General features: G+C 41.0%; 1 protein-coding gene across 2 annotated transcripts; it reads left to right on the top strand.

Annotated features, from left to right (window-relative positions):
* The first annotated feature begins 4,787 nt into the window (after positions 1-4,787).
* On the top strand, positions 4,788-13,512 carry LOC104481883 (cytochrome P450 2J6-like). 2 transcript variants are annotated; one of them, XM_010123208.2, is made up of 10 exons: positions 4,788-4,953; positions 5,077-5,241; positions 6,996-7,145; positions 7,530-7,690; positions 8,404-8,580; positions 9,365-9,506; positions 10,737-10,922; positions 11,677-11,678; positions 12,026-12,167; positions 13,334-13,512. In XM_010123208.2, exons 1-10 carry the CDS (start codon positions 4,788-4,790, stop codon positions 13,510-13,512), a joined length of 1,470 nt encoding a protein of 489 aa, XP_010121510.2. The 2 variants fall into 2 exon arrangements, with proteins under 2 accessions (XP_010121510.2, XP_086610884.1); XM_086754758.1 differs by lacking the exon at positions 11,677-11,678 and adding an exon at positions 11,225-11,229 and having other exon boundaries at positions 4,791-4,953.
* The last annotated feature ends 5,828 nt before the right edge of the window (positions 13,513-19,340 follow it).

Here is a 19,340-nt window from a genome sequence, read left to right as displayed (position 1 = left end):
CTTGTCAAAATTTTAGCTTCTCACTGTTTTGGTAATTTTTTTTTTACTTCCTCTGAAAATTTGGAGTTTTGTAGATGAGTTTGCTTCTACTGAAGTCAAACTCTTTCTGAAGAATGTATGTCTGCTTTTGCCATCTCTTTCTCTTTTTCCCCTCTCTCTCTGACAATCTACAGTTTTCCCAAGCTGAAGTCCTTCAAGAACTGAAATATGTGATCCTTTCCAGCTAGCCAAGCCACACCTACTCTCTTTTATGATCTGTAATTGTGATCTGTCTCTTTTTTTCACTTAGAATTTTGTTTCCTTCTTAGTATTGATACTGGTCTCCTAGACCTTTCTGCAGGGTAAATCTGGATCCTACTGAGTAAGGCTGGACCCAGCGGGAGGCTTAGCCTGAGCCTGGCCTTTTGGACACTGTGGGCAGTGTGTTTGCCTACTTCTAGGTGAGGGCTGAAGGCATGATGAAGGCATGCTGTAGTATGATTAGGCAAAGTTATTTCAGAAGAGCTTAGGCTGAAGTTTACAAGCAAGAGAAAAGCAAGGAAGCTGTTTTAGAAGAATTCAGTATTCCTTATTTTAATATTTTCAGTAGATGTGAGCAGTAGTTCTTCACATAATCTTGCTCGCTCTCCTCTGACACAAGTACTACTGCAAGAGCTCACCAGTCGGGATGAGAGATGTTAAGTTTGGTTGTTTGGAACAGATGAGGAAATCTGCTTTTGTAATGAAGGTTTCAGGCCATAGGAGTGGGAATCAAATGCAACAACTACAGAGGACAGGGAAAGAACAGCATCTTCAGAAAAGGTGGGAGGCAAACATATGATGAATGTGGTGTGCTGAGGGTAGAAAAGGGTTCCTGGTACACTTTTGCCAGGGTGTGTGTCATCTGCTATGCCATAAATACCAGGGCTTGTTTTTTTTTCTGTTGCAGAGACAGGCTCCGTGTGTATTAGAAAACACCGACTGGTTCCATGCTGTGCATGTGTTGCTTGGTGTGGCAGTGTGTGCTCGCTGCCTGGACTGACGTCAAGATAAACACAGCAGACAATTGCTGAGCAGGATTTTTTTTCAGTGAAGACACTAGTTCAGATTTCTCAACTTGGCTGTTCCTTCCTCCCCTGCATCCCCTGGTCTTTCAAGAGCTTCATAAAAGGAGCTGTTAATCGGTTGGTGAGGTCAGAATTTCTCTGTGGAAGGAGAATTACACAGACTGTGTGTCTAGGTGAGCACTGAGAGAGGGAAAGTGTTGTTTAGCGCACAAAACTGGAGTGAACAAAAGACTGGGAAATGTGAGCAAAGAAAGTTCCTATTCTGTGTTTCTGTTCAGTTCAGGAAAAGATAACTTTGCTCACATGTGCTATAAATAAACAAGATGATAGGTTTTTACCTCCTACTGTCATCTGTGTTGTTGAGACCTGAAGATCGATTAACTCTTTAGGTTGCATAGACAAAGTACTGGAATGGGACTTGAGAACTTAAAATTGTTTTCCTAGATCTGTTCATAGCTTGTCTGTGACTCTCAGGAACTTGCTTTATCTCTCTGGGCCTAATCAGCCCTGACGTTCACTTTTCAGAAGAGCTTTAAGCTGACTAATGAAAGCCAGGCTGTAAATGGCAGCTATGACTGTTTCTGTTCTGATCTTTCCCTGTCCCCTGCATTTGCTTCCCACTCCTATGGCCCAAAACCTTCATTACAAAAGCAGATTTTCTGAGCTGACTTAGCATCTCTGTCATCTCTACTGGTGAGCTTTTGCAATACTATTTGTCAGATAAGTATGAGCAAGGCTTGCATGAAGAGGTGCTGCTTATATATAATGAAGATATTGAAACAAAGAAAACTGATTTTCCCCAAAACAGCCTACTTGTGAAAAGCTTCTCTGTAAACATCTGCCTATACCTGCTTGATCCTGCTGTTACTTTATTTGTATTTTGGTCCTTAATTCATAGTTCATGCACATGAACTGAGTTCATTTAAATACTATCACTTCTGCATTGCAATTAATTGTAACATCCATCCGTCTTCCTGCTAGTAATAAGGTACCTAGTCATTCCAAAATAAAAACAAAATATATATGTAATCTTAGAGATTTACCAAGGTTTTCTCAACACAAGGTTGTAATTAATTTATTAATTTTGCGGCATATTTCTGAGGATGTAGCAGACTGAAACAGCGTGCATCACTGACATACAGTGAGAGCAGGCTTGGTAAAAACTACTAGGGAGGAAAGTGACTGTTGTCAACATTCCTCCTATTTTGGTTTTCCATTGCTTTTTTTTTTTTTTTTTTTTTTTTTTTTTTAAAATTGTAATGCAGTGCTACTGAGGTGAAAGCAATGCAGACCTTACACAGGTGCTGTGGGGCTGTATATCCTAATGGTGTGGGAGTAACGAAAGTCCAGTGCCCTTTCAGTCTCACTGCTTTGTGAAGTGCTCTGTAGTCTTGGCAGTGCTCTGCAGTCAGCTGCAGAGGAATTGGAGAGATAAGAGTTTCATAGACTAAACCATAGTACATTGAGTCAGTCACCCTGTTCTCACTGTCGCTGTTGTGCACAGTCTTTCTGGCATTTTCTAATGTTTGAGTATTTGCAGCTTCAGCGTTCTTTTTGACAGCTTTTCAGAGCAGTATCTAGTAGCCTAGATGTTGCACTTGGAACGTCAGAAATCACGTACAGAACAGAAAATTTGACGTAAGACTTGCTGAAATAGATATTAGAGTTCTGTTTCTTCCTGAAGGGGAAACAGTAACCCTGAGTTCTACAATGCTAGCTGAGAAATGTTTAGCTGTTTGTGCGTTTGAGACTGGAAAGAAGGTAACAATGCTCATTCCATTCACATTCTTATGCAGGAAGCAACCCAGGCTGAAATATTTAAGAGTTTCTGATTGCCCAAGATTGGAAAAGATATCATCCATTTTCAACAGTGTGGCAGTGCTCCCCAGCTAAACAGCAGCTGATACAGGTCTACCTTGTCAGAGGACATTCCGAGAAGCTAGTAGTTGCACTTTCAAAATGTGCCTGATGTCCCTTCTGCCAGCTAATAAGTAACACCATTGGATTATGCAAGTGGAGTTGCAAGGATGGGTTGTTTAGACAGCAAATCTTCAGAGAGAAAGACTGCCTGCTGCACATCTCTGCTTTGACACGGAGCAACAGCCATAGAGAAAGTGCAGGGCAAGGCAGCAGGGAGTGTGGTGGAGGGCAGCAATTAAGATCAATCATTGTCCTTTCTTCTCCTTTCTGCAGGGCTCCATATATTTTTTGGGTGAGCAGTTGGCACGTATGGAGCTCTTCATCTGCAGCCTTTTGCAGGCAATTAGAGTCACCCTGCCTGATGGAGTTACAAAAGCACTGGGGAGCACTCTGCAGACCCATCCTTATAAGCTCTGGGCTGTTCTTCACGAGGCATCTTGGTACCAATGTCCTTAACAGCCTATTCGACTAGCTTCACTCAAGAAATCTTCTAAGAATTGCTCCTGTTTGTAGTTTCTTGTGTTGAAAGGTGAGATCTTTGTATGCGGTCCTTTAGGTGCTGTGAATGAAAAATAAAGCAAAGAATTACAGAGTCTGGCATTAATTCTGGCTGAGTGGGAGTCCTGCTACTGAGAGAAGGCAGAAACTCTTAATACTTAAAGCCTCATAGTGGATGAGAACTCAGTCCCAATTATGTGGGAATAAGCTGCTGTGAGGAAACCAGCTTCATGTGCCACCTTTATTTGCCATTATAGGCAGGTAAAGAGTTTGCCATGTAAAATGTCTGTGCTAGTTAGAGGGAACAGGAGGAAATGGAGGAATTAATTTGCATCTCTGAATTATTACAACTTGACAACCAACTTTGTAAAATCCTGTAATTTCCTTAGCTCCCTTTTTGTGCTGGAATTTAGTCTTGGTCCAGTCACGGTAGGGGGCTGGATGAACAGAGAAAATGGTGTTTTGGGCACACTGATCCATGGTCCAGCCACGCTGGGTCTGAAGTAGCCCTTCTCAGTCCACTTCCCCAAGTGTCCTCTGCCGTGGAGGGAGCAGACAGGCACTTGGCTGGCTTCTTCCAGGTGCACTGTGCTTACAGGCCAGCCATGGATGAGCTCAGAACAGCACAGATCGGAGTGCAGCCAGGCCTTTGGTGGGTGGAAGAAAATTTTTATTCCATCAGAATCTTTACAGAGAATGTTCAGTGGTGTCTCTTGAGTTGTGATGAACTTGGCATTTCTTTGCATGTGAGATCTATTGTGCTTTTTGTCAATAGCTACGTTTGATTCTTCACTGTGCCATTTGCAGTTCATCTGTATTGTTTACTGTGAAAACTCAGATGACAACACTTCCTTGGTCTTGGTTCCCAATCTGCATTTGCAACCACTTTTATACAAGGCTTTGCCTCTGCCCTGAGAATGCTACCTGGAGAGTGCTCCTGTCCTTGTCTGTGTACGCAGTACCTGGATGACAGCTGCAGCTTTGTATTTGAGCTCTTGGCTTGCATGTAGTCCGTGCTTTGAGTGATGTGTTCCATCAAACTGATTGCTCAAAGGGATGTTTCTGAATGGGGTACCTGCCTTCTAGCCTCTACTGGATCTTAAAGTGATGGTAGCTATTAGCATATTGCAGCATAGTGATGTATTAAATACACTCAAGAATGGGAACACTCCTCATTTTTTTTGAATCAGGAAGCGTGGTAGGAAAGAAGGGAGGAGAAAAATTCAGAATGCTTAAATGTGAGAGGGAAAAGTTAAGAACAATACAGAGTTATTTCAACAGACAGATTCATAGCAGCTTTCTCAGTGATAGAGTAGTTTTGAAATGATGATAAGTGTAATTCTCATATCCCTGGTTTTGTTTCTTCTAGGTGTGCAGTTCCTGAAATTGCAATGGAAAAGTCGTGGATTTCCTCCTGGACCAACTCTGTTTCCCATCATTGGAAGCATCTGGTGGATAAATTTTAGAGCTGATCATGGGAGCCTGAAAAAGTTATGTATTTGCAGATGAGAACTAAAGAGCTATTGATGCAAAAACTGAGAGCAGCCCAACATGTGTTCATTTTCATTGATCTTTCTCCTGTGAGTATTTTTTGGGCATTGATCTAACCTACAGCTGGCAAAAACGTTTGGCAACATCTGTACCCTGTGGCTGGGTCACAGACCTATGGTGGTGCGGTACGGATTCCAAGCCGTGAAGGACGGTCTCACCATCAACTCAGAGGACGTTTCTGGGCAACTGCAGACCTATGTCTTCAACAGAATGGCAAATGGAAAAGGTAAGATGTTCCTATCTGTAGAAAGACTTCATCCTTGACTTTCTTTGTTTCCTCTGATACTTTCCTTACGGACAAGACCTTAGTTCCCAATTCACCCATTCTGTCTGCCAGGGTGAATGGTATAATTCTGCAGCGTTACTCTAAGTTGTCTCCAAAGTCCCACTGTCACACATGTATTTCAGAATCTCATCAGAGCAGCAATATTTGTACCTAGCTAGGTCTTGCTTGTCCATTTGTAGTGTTGTCTAAGTATATGTCCTGATTTGAAATAATCTGGAGCTTGCAGCCTCCTGTGCAAGCTGAGGCTAAAGTAATTCTTTATGCTCCCAGCTGCTTGTTTACAGCAAAGGCTGCTGTAAAGAAAGAACGTACAGAGCTGTTGAACAAGGTCTAGTCTTTTGGGAAGTCCAAAGGCACTGGAGGTCACTGGAGCTTTAGATGTATTAGCGAGACTGCAAGTGCAACATATCCTTGTTCAGAGCTTCTTATTGTGCTATCATTTACATCAGACATTGCTAAATTACTGTGTATGGAGAATAAAGAGGGTGCTGCGTTTAAAACAGAAATTATTGAACTTATTTCCACCAGCCTCTTATCCAGAGGATATAGAGGAGATGCCTTTATCCTCAGTCAGGCTTTGTTGCGTGTGAACTACAATCAGGAAAGCTTTAATTTATAATACTAGCTAATGTAAGTAGAGAAAAACATCTTTAAGGAACAGAGATGATTAAGTCTGCAGCTGTTTCAATCCATTTGGAAGGGTCTTTATTGCCACCATTTGTCTGGGTGATGTGGAGTAAAGTAGCTGGGCTTTGACAAGCTGCCCTAGCATGAGCAATTTGTAGCAGGGGTGGCTTTAACAAACAGCTGCAGCACAGCTGCAAGGTGGCAGCTCTGCAACACAAATACCTGCCTATTGGGCTGGCTCCTTTTCTGCTAGCCCAGGCTCCCAGGACAACAGAAGGAATAGAGGAGAGTTATTCCAGACTGTGGTCAAGCAGTTGTCTCAGGGAGCAAGCTTGCTTTCTCAGGGAAAGCATGGGCTTGGCTGGTGAGGGGAAGTGGTTCCCCATGCCCAGACCTCCCCAATGAGCTCTGCAGAAATCTCTGTTGGCTGTGAGTAGCTTGGTGAGCAACACTATCGTATTTCAAGGTGGTAGAAACCTGAACTTACTGTTTGTTGAGGAAAGCTGTCTTTGCCACTCCTGCAGCTGACACGTGGCAACATCTGCAAGAACACAATGTCCATATGGGGATGTTGGTAAACATGTCTTACAAGTAAGAACTAATTGTATTATAAGACTGTACAATTTAATAAATGAGATCTTGTAAGGGATTGCATGAGCTGGGATATAAGCCTTTCTGTATGAATAAGGGGTTAGATTCATGTCTGCTCAAAGCATGGGCAAATTGAAGGCAACACCAACCCACACCATCTTTGCAACTTGTAGCAGGCTGCTGTGTGGAGTTTTTAGTAATGACCACTGTTCTTGGATGTTTCAGAAAGAGTAGGACTAGTTTTGGAAAGCAGGTGTGTGAGTCTTGAGACTTGAATGGATTTTTTGCAGGGGTAGGAGTATATAAACCAAGGTGATTTCTCTGTCTCTAACAAATTATAATTAAAAGAACACTGCCCTGATGTGGCTCTCTTCTTTATGAGTGGTGGCATGATGAGATGATGACTCTTAGTGTGTACGTCATTTACTGTTATATGAACATTAACATGACATAAAATTGATTCCTGATGGCTGAAGGTATCCCGGTGTTGAATGGTCTCATCGGGAAACATCAGAGATGCTTTGGAATCGGAACTCTCCGAAAACTGGGAATGGGGAACAAAAGAGTGGAGCGCGGGATACAAACGGAGGCCAGTTATCTTGTTGAGTTCTTCAGGGACCAAGATGGTATAGTACATAGACTGCATGACTCTAAGGGTAAAGACTAACTATTTTTGCTCCAGAAGAGAATGGGTTTGCAGCACAGCTTGGATTTAGAGTGCAATCAAAGCTGTTGGTACAGTCAGACCTCAGCAACGTGTATTTTGGTATCAGCAGCCAGATCAAGATTTAACAAGGCCGAGAGTTAAAGACTTGAGGCCTTCCTGTCCTCATTTTTGAAGGAGGTTTATCTTTTGTTTAGTTTGCCAGTGAATTTTGGGTGTTTCAGTGTAACAGTCTAAATAGCATAGAGATCACCTATATTTTATAATGTCATTGTGATCTTGCTTCCAAAATAGCAAAGGAGATAAGGAAAGTGCTTTGGAGATGAATGCTTATCTCTGTCTGCAGGAAGAGCTGTCGACCATTCATTCCCCACTGTTCATGCTGTCTCTAATGTGATCTGCGCTGTGGTGTTTGGACATCGTTTCTCCCTTGAGGATGCAACCTTCCGCCAGCTGATTGAAGCATACAATTGTATAGTGGCTTTTGGGAACAGCTACCTCTACTATGTGAGAAAGTTACTCATTTAATATGCAAAATATTTGATTATTGAGCACATTATTTATTGCACTATTATGCAATATAATTATATTATTATACATATTATAGCTATTGCATTATTTAATACACATTAAATGCTGATAAAAGTTCTAACCATGAAAGTGAACTGGACCTACAGTGCTTTGGGTTTGACATCATTCAACTATTATATTAATATTATTTTAGTAATCTTTATTAGAATTTCTCAGCAAAGGCAATGTGCTTGGGATGTTAAACTTTTCTGTAATGGAAAGGCCAGTATTGTTAAGGTGAAAAGGTGATACTTTTGTATCAGAACAAAAGATAATTTTTTTTTTCTGTGTGCTAAGGTAATATATATATAAATGTTTATATAATATTACATTTATTATTACTAATACATGTTAAACTGATCTGTGAAAGTGGATTTTTTGTTGGTGAATTAACAGGGTAAATACAAATAGAATTATGCAGTAAGCACAGGAAAGAATCCAGGGTGGAAACTGTGTTGTCTTTAATTTGTGTTTTTAATGTGTGTTCATGTAGTCAACACGTACCCAACATTTCTCTTTGATGCTACAGTATTTTTCCTAGAGAAATTAATTCAGCAATTTAGCACCAAAAATGTCCAGGCTTTATCTCTATAACGGCCTTGCTCACGTCACGTAGCTTACCACATCCGTGCTGAACGCTTCCTCCACAGATGTGTGAGATTTTCCCATGGGCTGCAGAGCACCTCCTAGGACCTGCACAGAAAGCATCATTTTTGTGTGATTTTGTTCATTCTTTCATAAAGCAGGAAATCAAAAGCCACAGGGAAAGAGGCATAATGGATGAACCAGAAGATTTCATTGACTGTTACCTGGATCAGATAGAGAAAGTGAGTAATTTATGCGTAACACCGATCCTGTCGTAATGGATTCCCTGCACCTTGCCTGCAGTTATCTGTGCATAGCAACTTATTGCAGAGCTCTACAGATACAGTTAAAAAACTGTCAAATTAAAAACTGAACTTTGAATAGTTAGTTTAATAACTTGTTTTAGAAGTATAACTTAATCACATTGTTTGTTGTTATACTGTGGAATCCTTAGTGCAGACTGGGCAGCGGGCAGTAGGGAGGACTTTGAAAAGGTGCAGATATTTGGATGGCTGTCCTGATTCCTTGTGTCTTACTGATATTTGCATTTATTATCTTTGTGCTTTGTACTGAGCTTTTGTGTGCTTAGTAATACTGTAGGATTATCATAACAATCTTAAAATGATGGCAGTCTCTGCTCTGAAAAAAAGCATAAATCTTTTAAAAGGATAACATATCTGCAACAGAGAACTGAAATCAGCAAGTGTGCAGAGTGGCAAGGGTGGGATGAAACTACTCTGAAATGGTTTTTCTGATGTGGAAGTTAGCAGCAAGGCAACAAGTCCCTCCAGAAGGCAGCGTAACAGGACCTTAGACACCTGACACTTTCAACAGCACCTGTAACTTAACAGTATCAATGTACTCACTTGGGGAAAATCTTTGCATAAATCTGTGTCTTACTGAAGCACTTGTATTTTCTCCGTCCTCTAGAAATATTGTTTGTTTAGGCATAGTGATCACTGTCTGTCTCAGTACTAACTGTTACACAGGTATACTCCATTTTACGTTTCTCATTTACATCTGTAGACTAAAAATATCCTCAATTCTACATTTGATGAAGACAATATGGTGCAGTCTGTTTTTGACCTTTTCCTGGGTGGCTCAGAGAGCACCGCAACCACTCTGCGTTGGGCTCTGCTCCATATGGTGGCTTATCCTGACATCCAGGGTGAGTTGTAGACATGAACGTGGGTACATCTCAAGTAGAACGATTCTCTGTTACACTTTTTTTTTTTTTTTTTTGTTAAGAGCTTTGAGCTTTGCTTTTAAGAAGACAATGAAGTAGAAAATTTTCAGACAGAGATTTTAAAATAATTCTGATGCTATATTTTGTCTTGTTGATTTTTGTTAGACTGTTTCAGTACTGTAAGCATACAATGAAAGATACAGTTTGGCTGAAAACACTCCAGGAGAAATATGAGCTTGGGTTAGGGAAAAGTGATGCTTTTCTGGTATCCAGAATGTGTGATGAGGATATATTATTTGCACTCGTTAACTGTGACACCAGTTGTATTTCTATATAATTAGTATATTTATTGTAACATATGGGAACGTTAAACAGAGAAGGAAGACAAAAAGGTGACTGAGAAATTCTAGACAAGGGCGTAGTTGCACACCAGTTTCTAAGTTTTTAAATTACTTGATACAGGGCTTTCAGAGGTGATGAATTGCGAAGCCAAGTACATGTTCTTGACTCAGGTTTAGAGCTAGAAGTCCTTCTTTTCATGCTTTTGGTGCCAGAATGCTGAAAGAACAGATGCAGATGCATGCACATACCTATCAAATTCTAATGAAATAAAAAGCAAACAAAACCTCTTAGATTACTAGCTGAATTTTAAAGCACGAAATTTGACCCTGGACTCTCTGAGACTGTATAAGCTATGTTACTTACTGAAGCCTAGATTACAGCCAAAAGAGATTAATAGTTGGTGATAGTTTGGTAATATTATCCTGTTACAGTTCTCAGCATTACCTATGTGTATCAGCTCAATATGATTACTCCGTTGCAACATGCTCGTTAGCGTGCTGTGATTCTGCATTTAGCCACAGTAAAATTAATGGCTTGAGTAACTGAATTGATCTCTTAATAAGAAGTTACTGTTTTATTTACAGTCCGCTCCCCTTGCTTTAACTATGAAGCTCAATAAATCTGTTGGGCTTGTGGAAAGATTATCTGAATGTAGAACCTATAAACTAGGAAATACCAGAGTGCAGTAAAATCATAACTAGATAGTTGTATAAATGTATTTACATTTTAAGATGTGCTAGGTATAAATTATTTACATATTGCATGTTTTCTATCACTACAATAATCCAAAAAGGAAATGAAAGCTCTGTTTCATGCAAAACAGTGTTCTTGTATCTATAATTATTATTATTTTTTTTTTTTTTTTTGTAGAAAAAGTGCAGAAAGAGCTAGATGCCGTTCTGAGTCCCTCCCATCTAATCTGCTATGAGGACCGGAAGAAACTGCCTTATACAAATGCTGTGATTCATGAGATCATGCGCTTTAGTAGCATTATTTTAATCACAATTCCTAGAGAAGCAGTGAAGGATACAACTGTGATCTTTGGCCATGAGTTAAGTTCCTTGCAGTCACATTTACCATTAACCCCTCCAGACAGATGATTGTTGGTGCCAGCACTGGCAGACAGCACTTTTTCCTGCCCCTGCCCTCTGACCTGTGCCTTTGTCTCAAAGACAGTGAGTGAAAATGCTTGCCAAAAGCACGGTTTCACACCAATTAAACTAGTGTTCTGTGAGAGTGCTGCAGAGTCTTACTTTCCAAGAGCCTGTGATTTTGAAATACTTGATAAGCATTTCAGCTCTTATACTTTCAAAAGACCTCAGAGAAGACTTACCAGAAACGTACAGTGGTGTCAGCAGGGAAGGTGCAGCAGGCTGTTAATGCTAAGATATTGTCTGCCATGCGGACAAATGGGAGATGGAATGTTTTTCTTCACTGGTGACATCTGAGACAATACCAAGCGTCCACTCAACTTCATTCACTTAGGACTTCTTTTCCTTATTATTCCCTCTCTGGCATCGTATTTGAAATATAATGAAGATGTTTTCCTGAAACTTCTGAACTGCCACCTAACCTCAAATAAAAAGCTTCTGCAAGCCTCTTTGGCTTGCCCAGCCTTTCCAAACTTAACCTCAACACCAAACTTCCCTAAATGGGACACATGGAGACACCTTTCTGCACACCTCTGCTCCATGGTGTTTGTCATGCACACCTTTCCCACCTTGACCTGGAGAAAGATAATTTGAAATATACTATTTCATTTCCAGGGTGCTTTGTTCTTCACTTGTCAAAACCTGTCAAAGGCTGTCAGAAGTGGGAAAATAATTTTACTAGATTTAGGATAAGGTGCTAAAGAACTGCAGACCGCTCATTCTGTTGCACTTGCTAACAGAATGGAAAAAAAAGGAGACGTGAAGGAATACAGCAGGGACATTCCTGAACCTGAAATACTGATCTTTTTTTTTCTTCTTTATTTTTTGAAGAAAAAAGCTCTCAGAACAGTTTGAGATTCAAATTTTTGTTCCTAATAAAATAATCTTTCATTTCCTCTGCCTGTCCACATGACCAGCAGTGTGCTGAATTATAGCTGAAATCTGTTTGTGTCCTTGTCTTCTTGATGTGTGAGAGACAGAACTGAGCCAACAGCATCTTCATTTCAGGGCACAATTATTATGGCAAATATAGACTCAACTCTTTTTGACCCTGAATACTGGGAGACTCCTCACCAGTTCAACCCTGCTCCTTTCTTGGACAAGAATGGAAATTTTGTGACCCAAGAAGCCTTCTTAGCCTTCTCAGCAGGTAGGTGCGCTGATAATGGAACCTGTTCCTGTGGGTTAGATTGTGAGCATGGAGCTGTATTATTTTCATTGCGGAGAAAGCCAAAGGGACTGTAATCCCAAACAGTAGAAGCACATGATTTTCCCAGCCCAGAAAAATGTTTTATTACAAAAATAAGTTTTTTGGTAAATGTTGATCTTAGATTTATGTGAAAATCAGACAAGATAAAAGGAGTAAGGCCTTAGAATTGCCAATGATTTGGGGATTTGAGTCCTTACACTGTTGTCCTCCGTCATCCTCTGCGCATGCCAGCTTACGCTATTACAGTGGCTGTTCTGTGGCAGGCTGCTCTGCTGGAGCTGATTTATTTTGTATAAATAATTCAATATTAATTGGTGCTGTATCATATACATCCCAGATGGCTACATCTTTCTTGGGACCTTTTGGAGTCACGCCTTCACGCAGTGTGTGAGTTTATAGAAGCTACAACAAACAGAAGCTCCTGGGAATCATGCCTGGTTGTCAGAGCCCTCAGCTGAGATGTGGAAGTGTCAGGCTCAGGTTATTGGCCTAAACTAGGGAGAAAACAAATTTCAACATTGTTTTCTCACATCCAAGTTGAATGGCCGAACAACTACACTTCAGGGTCTGTCTCTGTCTTTCTCTAACTGGCAATTATATCATGGACATAGTTAATTGATAAATTGGAAGAAGTTTTTTCTTTAACAAGTTGTTTCCACTGAAAACATCATGTAGGAAAATGTCTAGTCAGACACAAAATGTCCTTTGTATTCTGATTTTTCACTGCTGTTAGTGAAGAAAAGTCAGCCTGTACTAAGTGAAAGCTGTGAGGGAACCTGAATATGCTGTCTTGTTATTCTCATTTGGAACCAAGAGACTGAAATTCAGTTCATAGAACTGGGGAGTCCTATAGATTAGGAAGTAAAGTATGAAACTACTGAGAAGCATCTCCGGCATCTTTTTCTATAATCGGGGCAGATCCTCCAAAGAAGGATTGCAGACATCTCACTTGTTCCATCAGTTCAATCTGAGAGGAAAATGTCAAATTCAGCAAAGCCTTTTGTTCCTTGATGATGTTGAGCGACATTGTTTTGAGAAGCTGGGAAGCAGGTGCTGGTTACAGACCTCTGTGGGGACTGACTGCTCCTTCCCTCCTACCTCTGCAGGCCACCGCATGTGTCTGGGAGAGGTGCTGGCAAAGATGGAGCTTTTCATCATCTTCTGCAGCCTGTTGCAGACGTTCAAGTTCACTGCACCAGAGGGAGTTAAGGAAGTCAACACAGACTTTATCTTTGGGAGCACAATGAAACCCCATCCATACAAGCTCTGTGCAGTTCTTCGTTAGGTTGCAGGGGATTACAGATTTGGGAAAGAGGCTTTGCCACAGGTTTGCTAGTGTGCTAATCTTTTGTGCAGCTTTTATGATTTTCATTTCTAGCTCAAACTCAGTGTGAATCTATCCTTGTTGTGTTATATGTCTAAGAAGCTAGCCCTGGTTTTCCTGTGTCTGGAATGTCTCTGTACATTTTTTTTTCCTACTGTATTACAAATGAAGTAAACATAGAAAATTATTATAGTGTCTGGCCTTAGTAGAAACTCAACAGGAATCTTACTGGAGGGAGAAAGAATGTTAAAGCCAGGAGCTGGGGAGCCTTCCCCTCATTCCCACGCATTCTCAAATCCAGAGTGGAGTATAGAAATGCTCTTCTGAGAGGTGGTGGCTCTGGGCATTGCCAGAGCCCCTAGGTGTGGTTGCATGAGGGAGCAGAGTTGTGGCAGGATGCCTCAACTAGGTGTCAGCCAGCTGGTTTGTCTATTCAGCCGAGAGCCATGTGGAGATGATAGCTTGCATCTGGAAGTAAGAGAGCTACAGCAATGCTTCATTTGAGTGTGAGGCTAGGGACTCAGGCTGAAAGTGAAGGCAAACCCCTTGTATTCTCTGAAGAATGGCAGAAGGGAGCCCCACTGCTGGTGAAACAAAGTGGGTGTAAATGGTAACAGACCAGTGGGCTGGTCTGAAAATGTTTTTATTTTTGCCTGTATTGTTGTGGTGCATTTGAGAGGCATTTCTTTGAAAGAGGGAGTCCTCTCCCACAGTGGAGTTTGTAACGATAATGGTGTACAGCAGTCCAGGTCAGCCATGTCTCTGTTGATGCCTGAACGCACAGTTAAGGGGGCTGCTTGCAGTCTTGTGAAGCAAAGGTTGGTGCCTGCAAAGGAGAGACAAGGCAAGAAAAAATCATGTAGTGTTTCCTGGGAGCTGTGTGAGAATCAAACTTGAGAGGAGCAGTTGCACACAGCCTTCCAACAGCTGAGCTAAGGCAGACTTAGCAGAGGTGCTGAGTTAGGAGTGCCTGTTAGTCAGGCATGCACATCAGGGGGATGAGCTGTGCAGGATGCAGCTGGCAGAAGGAGCAGCAGCGCCCAGGCAGGGCCAGCAAAGAGCAAGTGCCAGAAAACACTCACACTGTGAGGCTGGCCTTCTTACCCAGCAAGATTTAAAGATCAAGGTCAGAGTGAGGGCTGCTAGTGGATGTAGCAAACGCTCTGTTGCTCTACCAGTTTCCTTACCTGCAGAAAAGACTTTACAATTATTACTGCAATTATACTCCAAGGATTAGTTGTCATTGCCTTGTTTACCCACTGTGTTAGAGTTTTCTTTCTTTAATGTAATGCTGTTGATTAAAAAAAAAATTATCATTTTTTTTGTGAAGGAGCTCAGTATCATAAAGTTCCGTACTCTTTTCTCAGGCTTCTGGAAAGGGGCTCAAATGGATGCTTTTATCCTGACTCTGTAGATTTGAAGCTGGCATGTGCTGTTGCTACAGCTAGTTGGAGCTTAGTGAGTCAAGCAGATCAAGCTGATGTGACACTCCTGCTCTCTAATCCGTATCTACTTCTGTGATGCTGCATTTTGTGTTGATGTAGATTCTGTTGGGAGTGGAGGAGGGGTTGTGCACTACTGCAGAACTAGGACTCAGTTTTTCTACTAATATAAGGATGGTGTTGCAAAAATCAGTGTAACGAGGCCATTGGATAACTGGTGTCTGCTGTGTTGGCACCCAAGTCTTGGGCATCACTGTGAACATGGGACGTATGAATAAGAGGTAAGGTTCAAGAACATGCACACAGGATCCATATTGCTTTAAAACTTTTTTCACTTATAGTCTCTTTAAAAAAAAAAAAAAAAAGGAGATACAAGTCCTTTTTCAAATTTTTACAAGGAACTTGTATCTCCATTGGGAATTTTTCTTAAGAGACTGTAAGTGAAAAAGGGTTTTTATATGTTACTGAAAAACTTAACAATCTTTCATCACACCTTAGAGGTGGTTGGTGGACCTACTGGGGTCTGGAAGGCACAGGTGAAAGCTGCTGGCCTGGATTGCATTATTTCTGCTGTTGGTAGCTCGATAATGGAATTTCATCTCCCAAATGGGAAGGTAAAAACTGTTGTAGGCAAAAGGAAATGTAGCACACAAAGCAAGAAACTAGCTAGCACTGGAAGAGTTTTTACTCAGAAGTAATCTGGTCCATTTAACTTTGTGTTTTTAAATAGGCATACAAGTCTTGAACTGTTTGAGAATTCTGCTCTGGAGTCTTAGTGGGACAAACTTCAGGAAGGAATATTTTGTGCTCATCTCTTTGATTGCTGGGCACAACATACTGCAATTATCTCATTCCTAATTTCTATCTGAAGCAGTACTGAGCTTTCATACCATTGTCACCATGCCCAGTGTTTTAAAAACTAATATTCAGACCTGTGATTCACAAACTGATGTCCACGTAGTCAGGACTCCTCCTAAGTGCAGAGCAACTAGCTCTTTCAGATTGTTCGTAATGCTGCAAAATGGTCAAGAAGAAGAGAAAATGCACCTGAAATTTAACAACAAACAAGGAAGTGAAGAGAAATTGGTGTAAGAAAAATAAGAAATCAATAGAAAGAGGTGACAATAGTGTTTAATTGGCGTCACCCAGCAATGAGGGACAGTCAATGGTCCCAGTTCTCCTTCCTGTCCCAAGAGTTAGCAAGCAGTGAACATCATGTGAGACTTATTTATTTATTTATTTTCTCTCCCAGACTTGGTCTACCTTTGGTCTATCTGGTAAGTTTTTATATTCCTTATTAAAGTACAAGATTGAAGAGTCTGAAAAAAATACATTTTTTTAAATGTATAACATTTATAGTTCTTTTGTCAGAAGCAGATGAATGCTGCAGTCTGATTCCATTGCTGTTGCTTCTGCCTTGTCCAGCCTGAGAAACTTCTTGACCAGTGTGCTCTGTTAGAGCTTTTCTGACAACAGGATGGTCCTGCACCTCCAAAAAGCATAAATGGACAACTCTCTGGTAGCATGATCCTGTCCACAGAAGGGATTTCATCAGTGCAGCAAGGTCAGTGTGGAGGCAAAAGTTTCTCACATCTCAAGCCAACAGAGCTAAGTCATCACAATTTTAAGCGCTGGCTTGACTGGTGCAAATCAGTGTTCAAGCATTTCATTGTGCTAGGACTTAGCACATGTAATCTTAAATTTAATAAAGCACAGTGTGAGAAATACTGAACAGCTTTCACAAACATCTAATCAGACTATTTAAAGAAGTCTTATAATTAACTTTAATCTGGTCAACAAAGGGATTTAAGTTTTCATGTGCAGTCGACTGACCCACCCTGGTTCTTTTGATAACACCATGTTCTTTAATAATAATTAGTTTATTATTTAAATATTGTCTATATTATTACGATATTTATTAATTTACCAATTTAAATGTCTTTATTTTTTTTTGTATATGAAGCCAAATGCAGGGCAGGTGGGCAGTATTTATTGGTACCATTCCTGGTAAGCTTGAATAAATGGGGATTGCAATTTCAGTATCACAGATTTTTAGTTTGTTTTTTTTTTATTTTTTTTATTTTTTAAATGGTGAGAGTCTTTGCATGAAAGGACAAATTTATCAGAAACACAATTTTGAGCATGTTCTCAAGCTAATTAATTAGTATAGCAAGACCTCTATACAGGTGAAGGCTTAATCCATACTTTTTGTTCTTTTGGCTGCTGGACACCTGCATCCCCTCTGTCGCACCACCACCTGTTACTTGTTAAAAAACACATACTGTTCTGGTTGCGATTTGCTGGGAAATATATTGAAGCCAACGCTGGGGATTTGTGGAGCTAGATGAAGAGATAAGACCCATTTTTGTTTGCATCTTGTAGTGCCTTTCCTGCATTTTCTATGCCTTTCAGTTCTTCCTTCTTCTCTCCATACTTGGCATTAAAAAATCTGTTGGGAGTTAGATAAAACAATTCTTAGAAATATCAAAGTCGAGTATAAATACACTGAGAAGGAGATCTAGAAACATAGGAGAAGAAAATTACTTTTTAAACAAAGAACACTTACTCTTGGTTGCGACAGTAAGTTCTCCCAAGTAAGTTTCAAGGAATAAAACAATTAGATATAGTATATTCTATAGTTGCTGGGGAAAAAAGAAAATACTCTTGAAATACTAAAATGCCTAAATCTTTCTCTGGGAGGAGAATGAAGATCAACCAATGTAGAAAGGAATTAAAGGTATTTAAATTGATGCTGATCATATATGAACTGGAAACACAATTGGAAATGTCATTTAAGTTACATTGTTTTAAGTTAACCTACATTGATATCAGAGCAGTCTTACTTTGAAGAATTCAAGTACTGCAAGACACCTCAGTACCTCAAAACATGATGCCTTATGCTCTCAAAAGGGCATCTGAAGTTAGCACATGTTTGTGACAGTTTTCACTGTAATTGTTTATAACTCATTTTCTTATCTTTCCTTTTTTTTTTTTGTGTGTGCTGTGTTGCAGCCCTGTCTGTCTGTTATTCCTTCTGCTCTTAGCAAGGCCGCAGCTCACAACTGTCTCATGCCTTGGACCTCCCTGCCTCTGCTGGCCCGAGAGAGCACCAAAGCCTTCTCCAGATGAGGACTGATCTGTGGACAGCTCATGGAGGTTGGTCTTCTCAAGACTGGCACCAAGATAGGGTGAGTGATCAGCATTGTATAAAGTTAAAGTCTGCACCTACTCCAGTGAAACTCTTTGCTCATCTCCCACCATGGCCAGCCTCAGCATCCCCTGTGTGCCAGGGAGTCTGCTTCCAGTCTGGGCAAATGTACTGCTTTTCTGGGCCTAATCTTAGGGGGAGACATGTGAGGGTCCTGGTGAGGTGATGACATTTGGTCTCAGGTCTGTGGAGGGACTGTGATGCTCTCACTGGTTGTTAGAAGTACAACCCAAAGGTCAGAGTTAAGGGGCAGTTGCAGTGATGCTCTTCCTCTTCCCCCGTCTCTTTCTGGCAAGACACCTGCCCTCACTCAGAAAATGAGGGAGAGCAGAGGAGCACATCCTGCTCCTGTGACTTCCCCTGGCCACATATGTCCTACTGCCAGGCACAGAGACCCTCTGTGGCACCGGGGAGCTACTTCAGGTTCACGGAAAAGGTGCTGGGTGCGGGATCCTTTCCATCCCCAGTTTTGACAGGTGGCTTGCAGAGAAGGCAGCAGCTCCTAAGGAGATGCCCAGTTGCATGAGAGCACTTGTGAAAGAAGCACACAAAAACAGTTGTATGTCGTCTTTACTCCTGCTGCAAGCAATAGAGTGGGAACTAGCTGAGAGGTGGCTGGAGAGGGTGAAGAAACTTAGCTGTCTACTTGGTCATAAAGACGCTGCAGTCCCACTTATCTGTGCAGCTGAATAGAGTGTGTGGACACTGAGGTGTCATGCAGTTATAACCATCAAACTCTGGTTCCCCAATGACAGATTAGAGGCTTTTTTGTTTTATGTGCTCTTGGCACAAAATTAAAAGGTCTGTCCATCTCCCAAAGGGCTTACAATTTAAACTACGAGGAAAAATAAAATACTAAAGGAATAGCAGAGAACATCAGAATCAAGCGATAATAGAAGGTGAGTGAAGGTGCAGTGCACATGGTGGATGCATGTGATGGCTGCTGATGAGGCTGAACATTTCAGCAATCCCACTGATCTTGGGTGTGGAGCCAACCCCCGGGATTTTTTTTTTGTTTGTTTGTTTCTCTGTTCTTGCAACAGACTTTTTATGAAACCAGTACTGTGCCCAGTGATTTTTGTTACAGCAACTGTCATGGCACAAGGAGGCATACAATTAGCTGCATTTTGTACCCTTTG

The sequence above is a fragment of the Chlamydotis macqueenii genome, chromosome 9, assembly GCF_036417535.1.
Source record: "Chlamydotis macqueenii isolate bChlMac1 chromosome 9, bChlMac1.mat, whole genome shotgun sequence".
NCBI lineage: Eukaryota > Metazoa > Chordata > Aves > Otidiformes > Otididae > Chlamydotis > Chlamydotis macqueenii.
This window is presented reverse-complemented; position numbering and strand designations above follow the sequence as displayed.

Excerpts from the sequence above, each read along its gene's own strand:
- LOC104481883 (XM_010123208.2), top strand. The coding sequence starts at position 4,788 with ATGATGATAAGTGTAATTCTCATATCCCTGGTTTTGTTTCTTCTAGGT. Across the intron at positions 4,954-5,076 it reads TGATCATGGGAGCCTGAAAA|AGCTGGCAAAAACGTTTGGC; the intron begins AGTTATGTATTT and ends GATCTAACCTAC. Across the intron at positions 12,168-13,333 it reads CTTCTTAGCCTTCTCAGCAG|GCCACCGCATGTGTCTGGGA; the intron begins GTAGGTGCGCTG and ends CTACCTCTGCAG.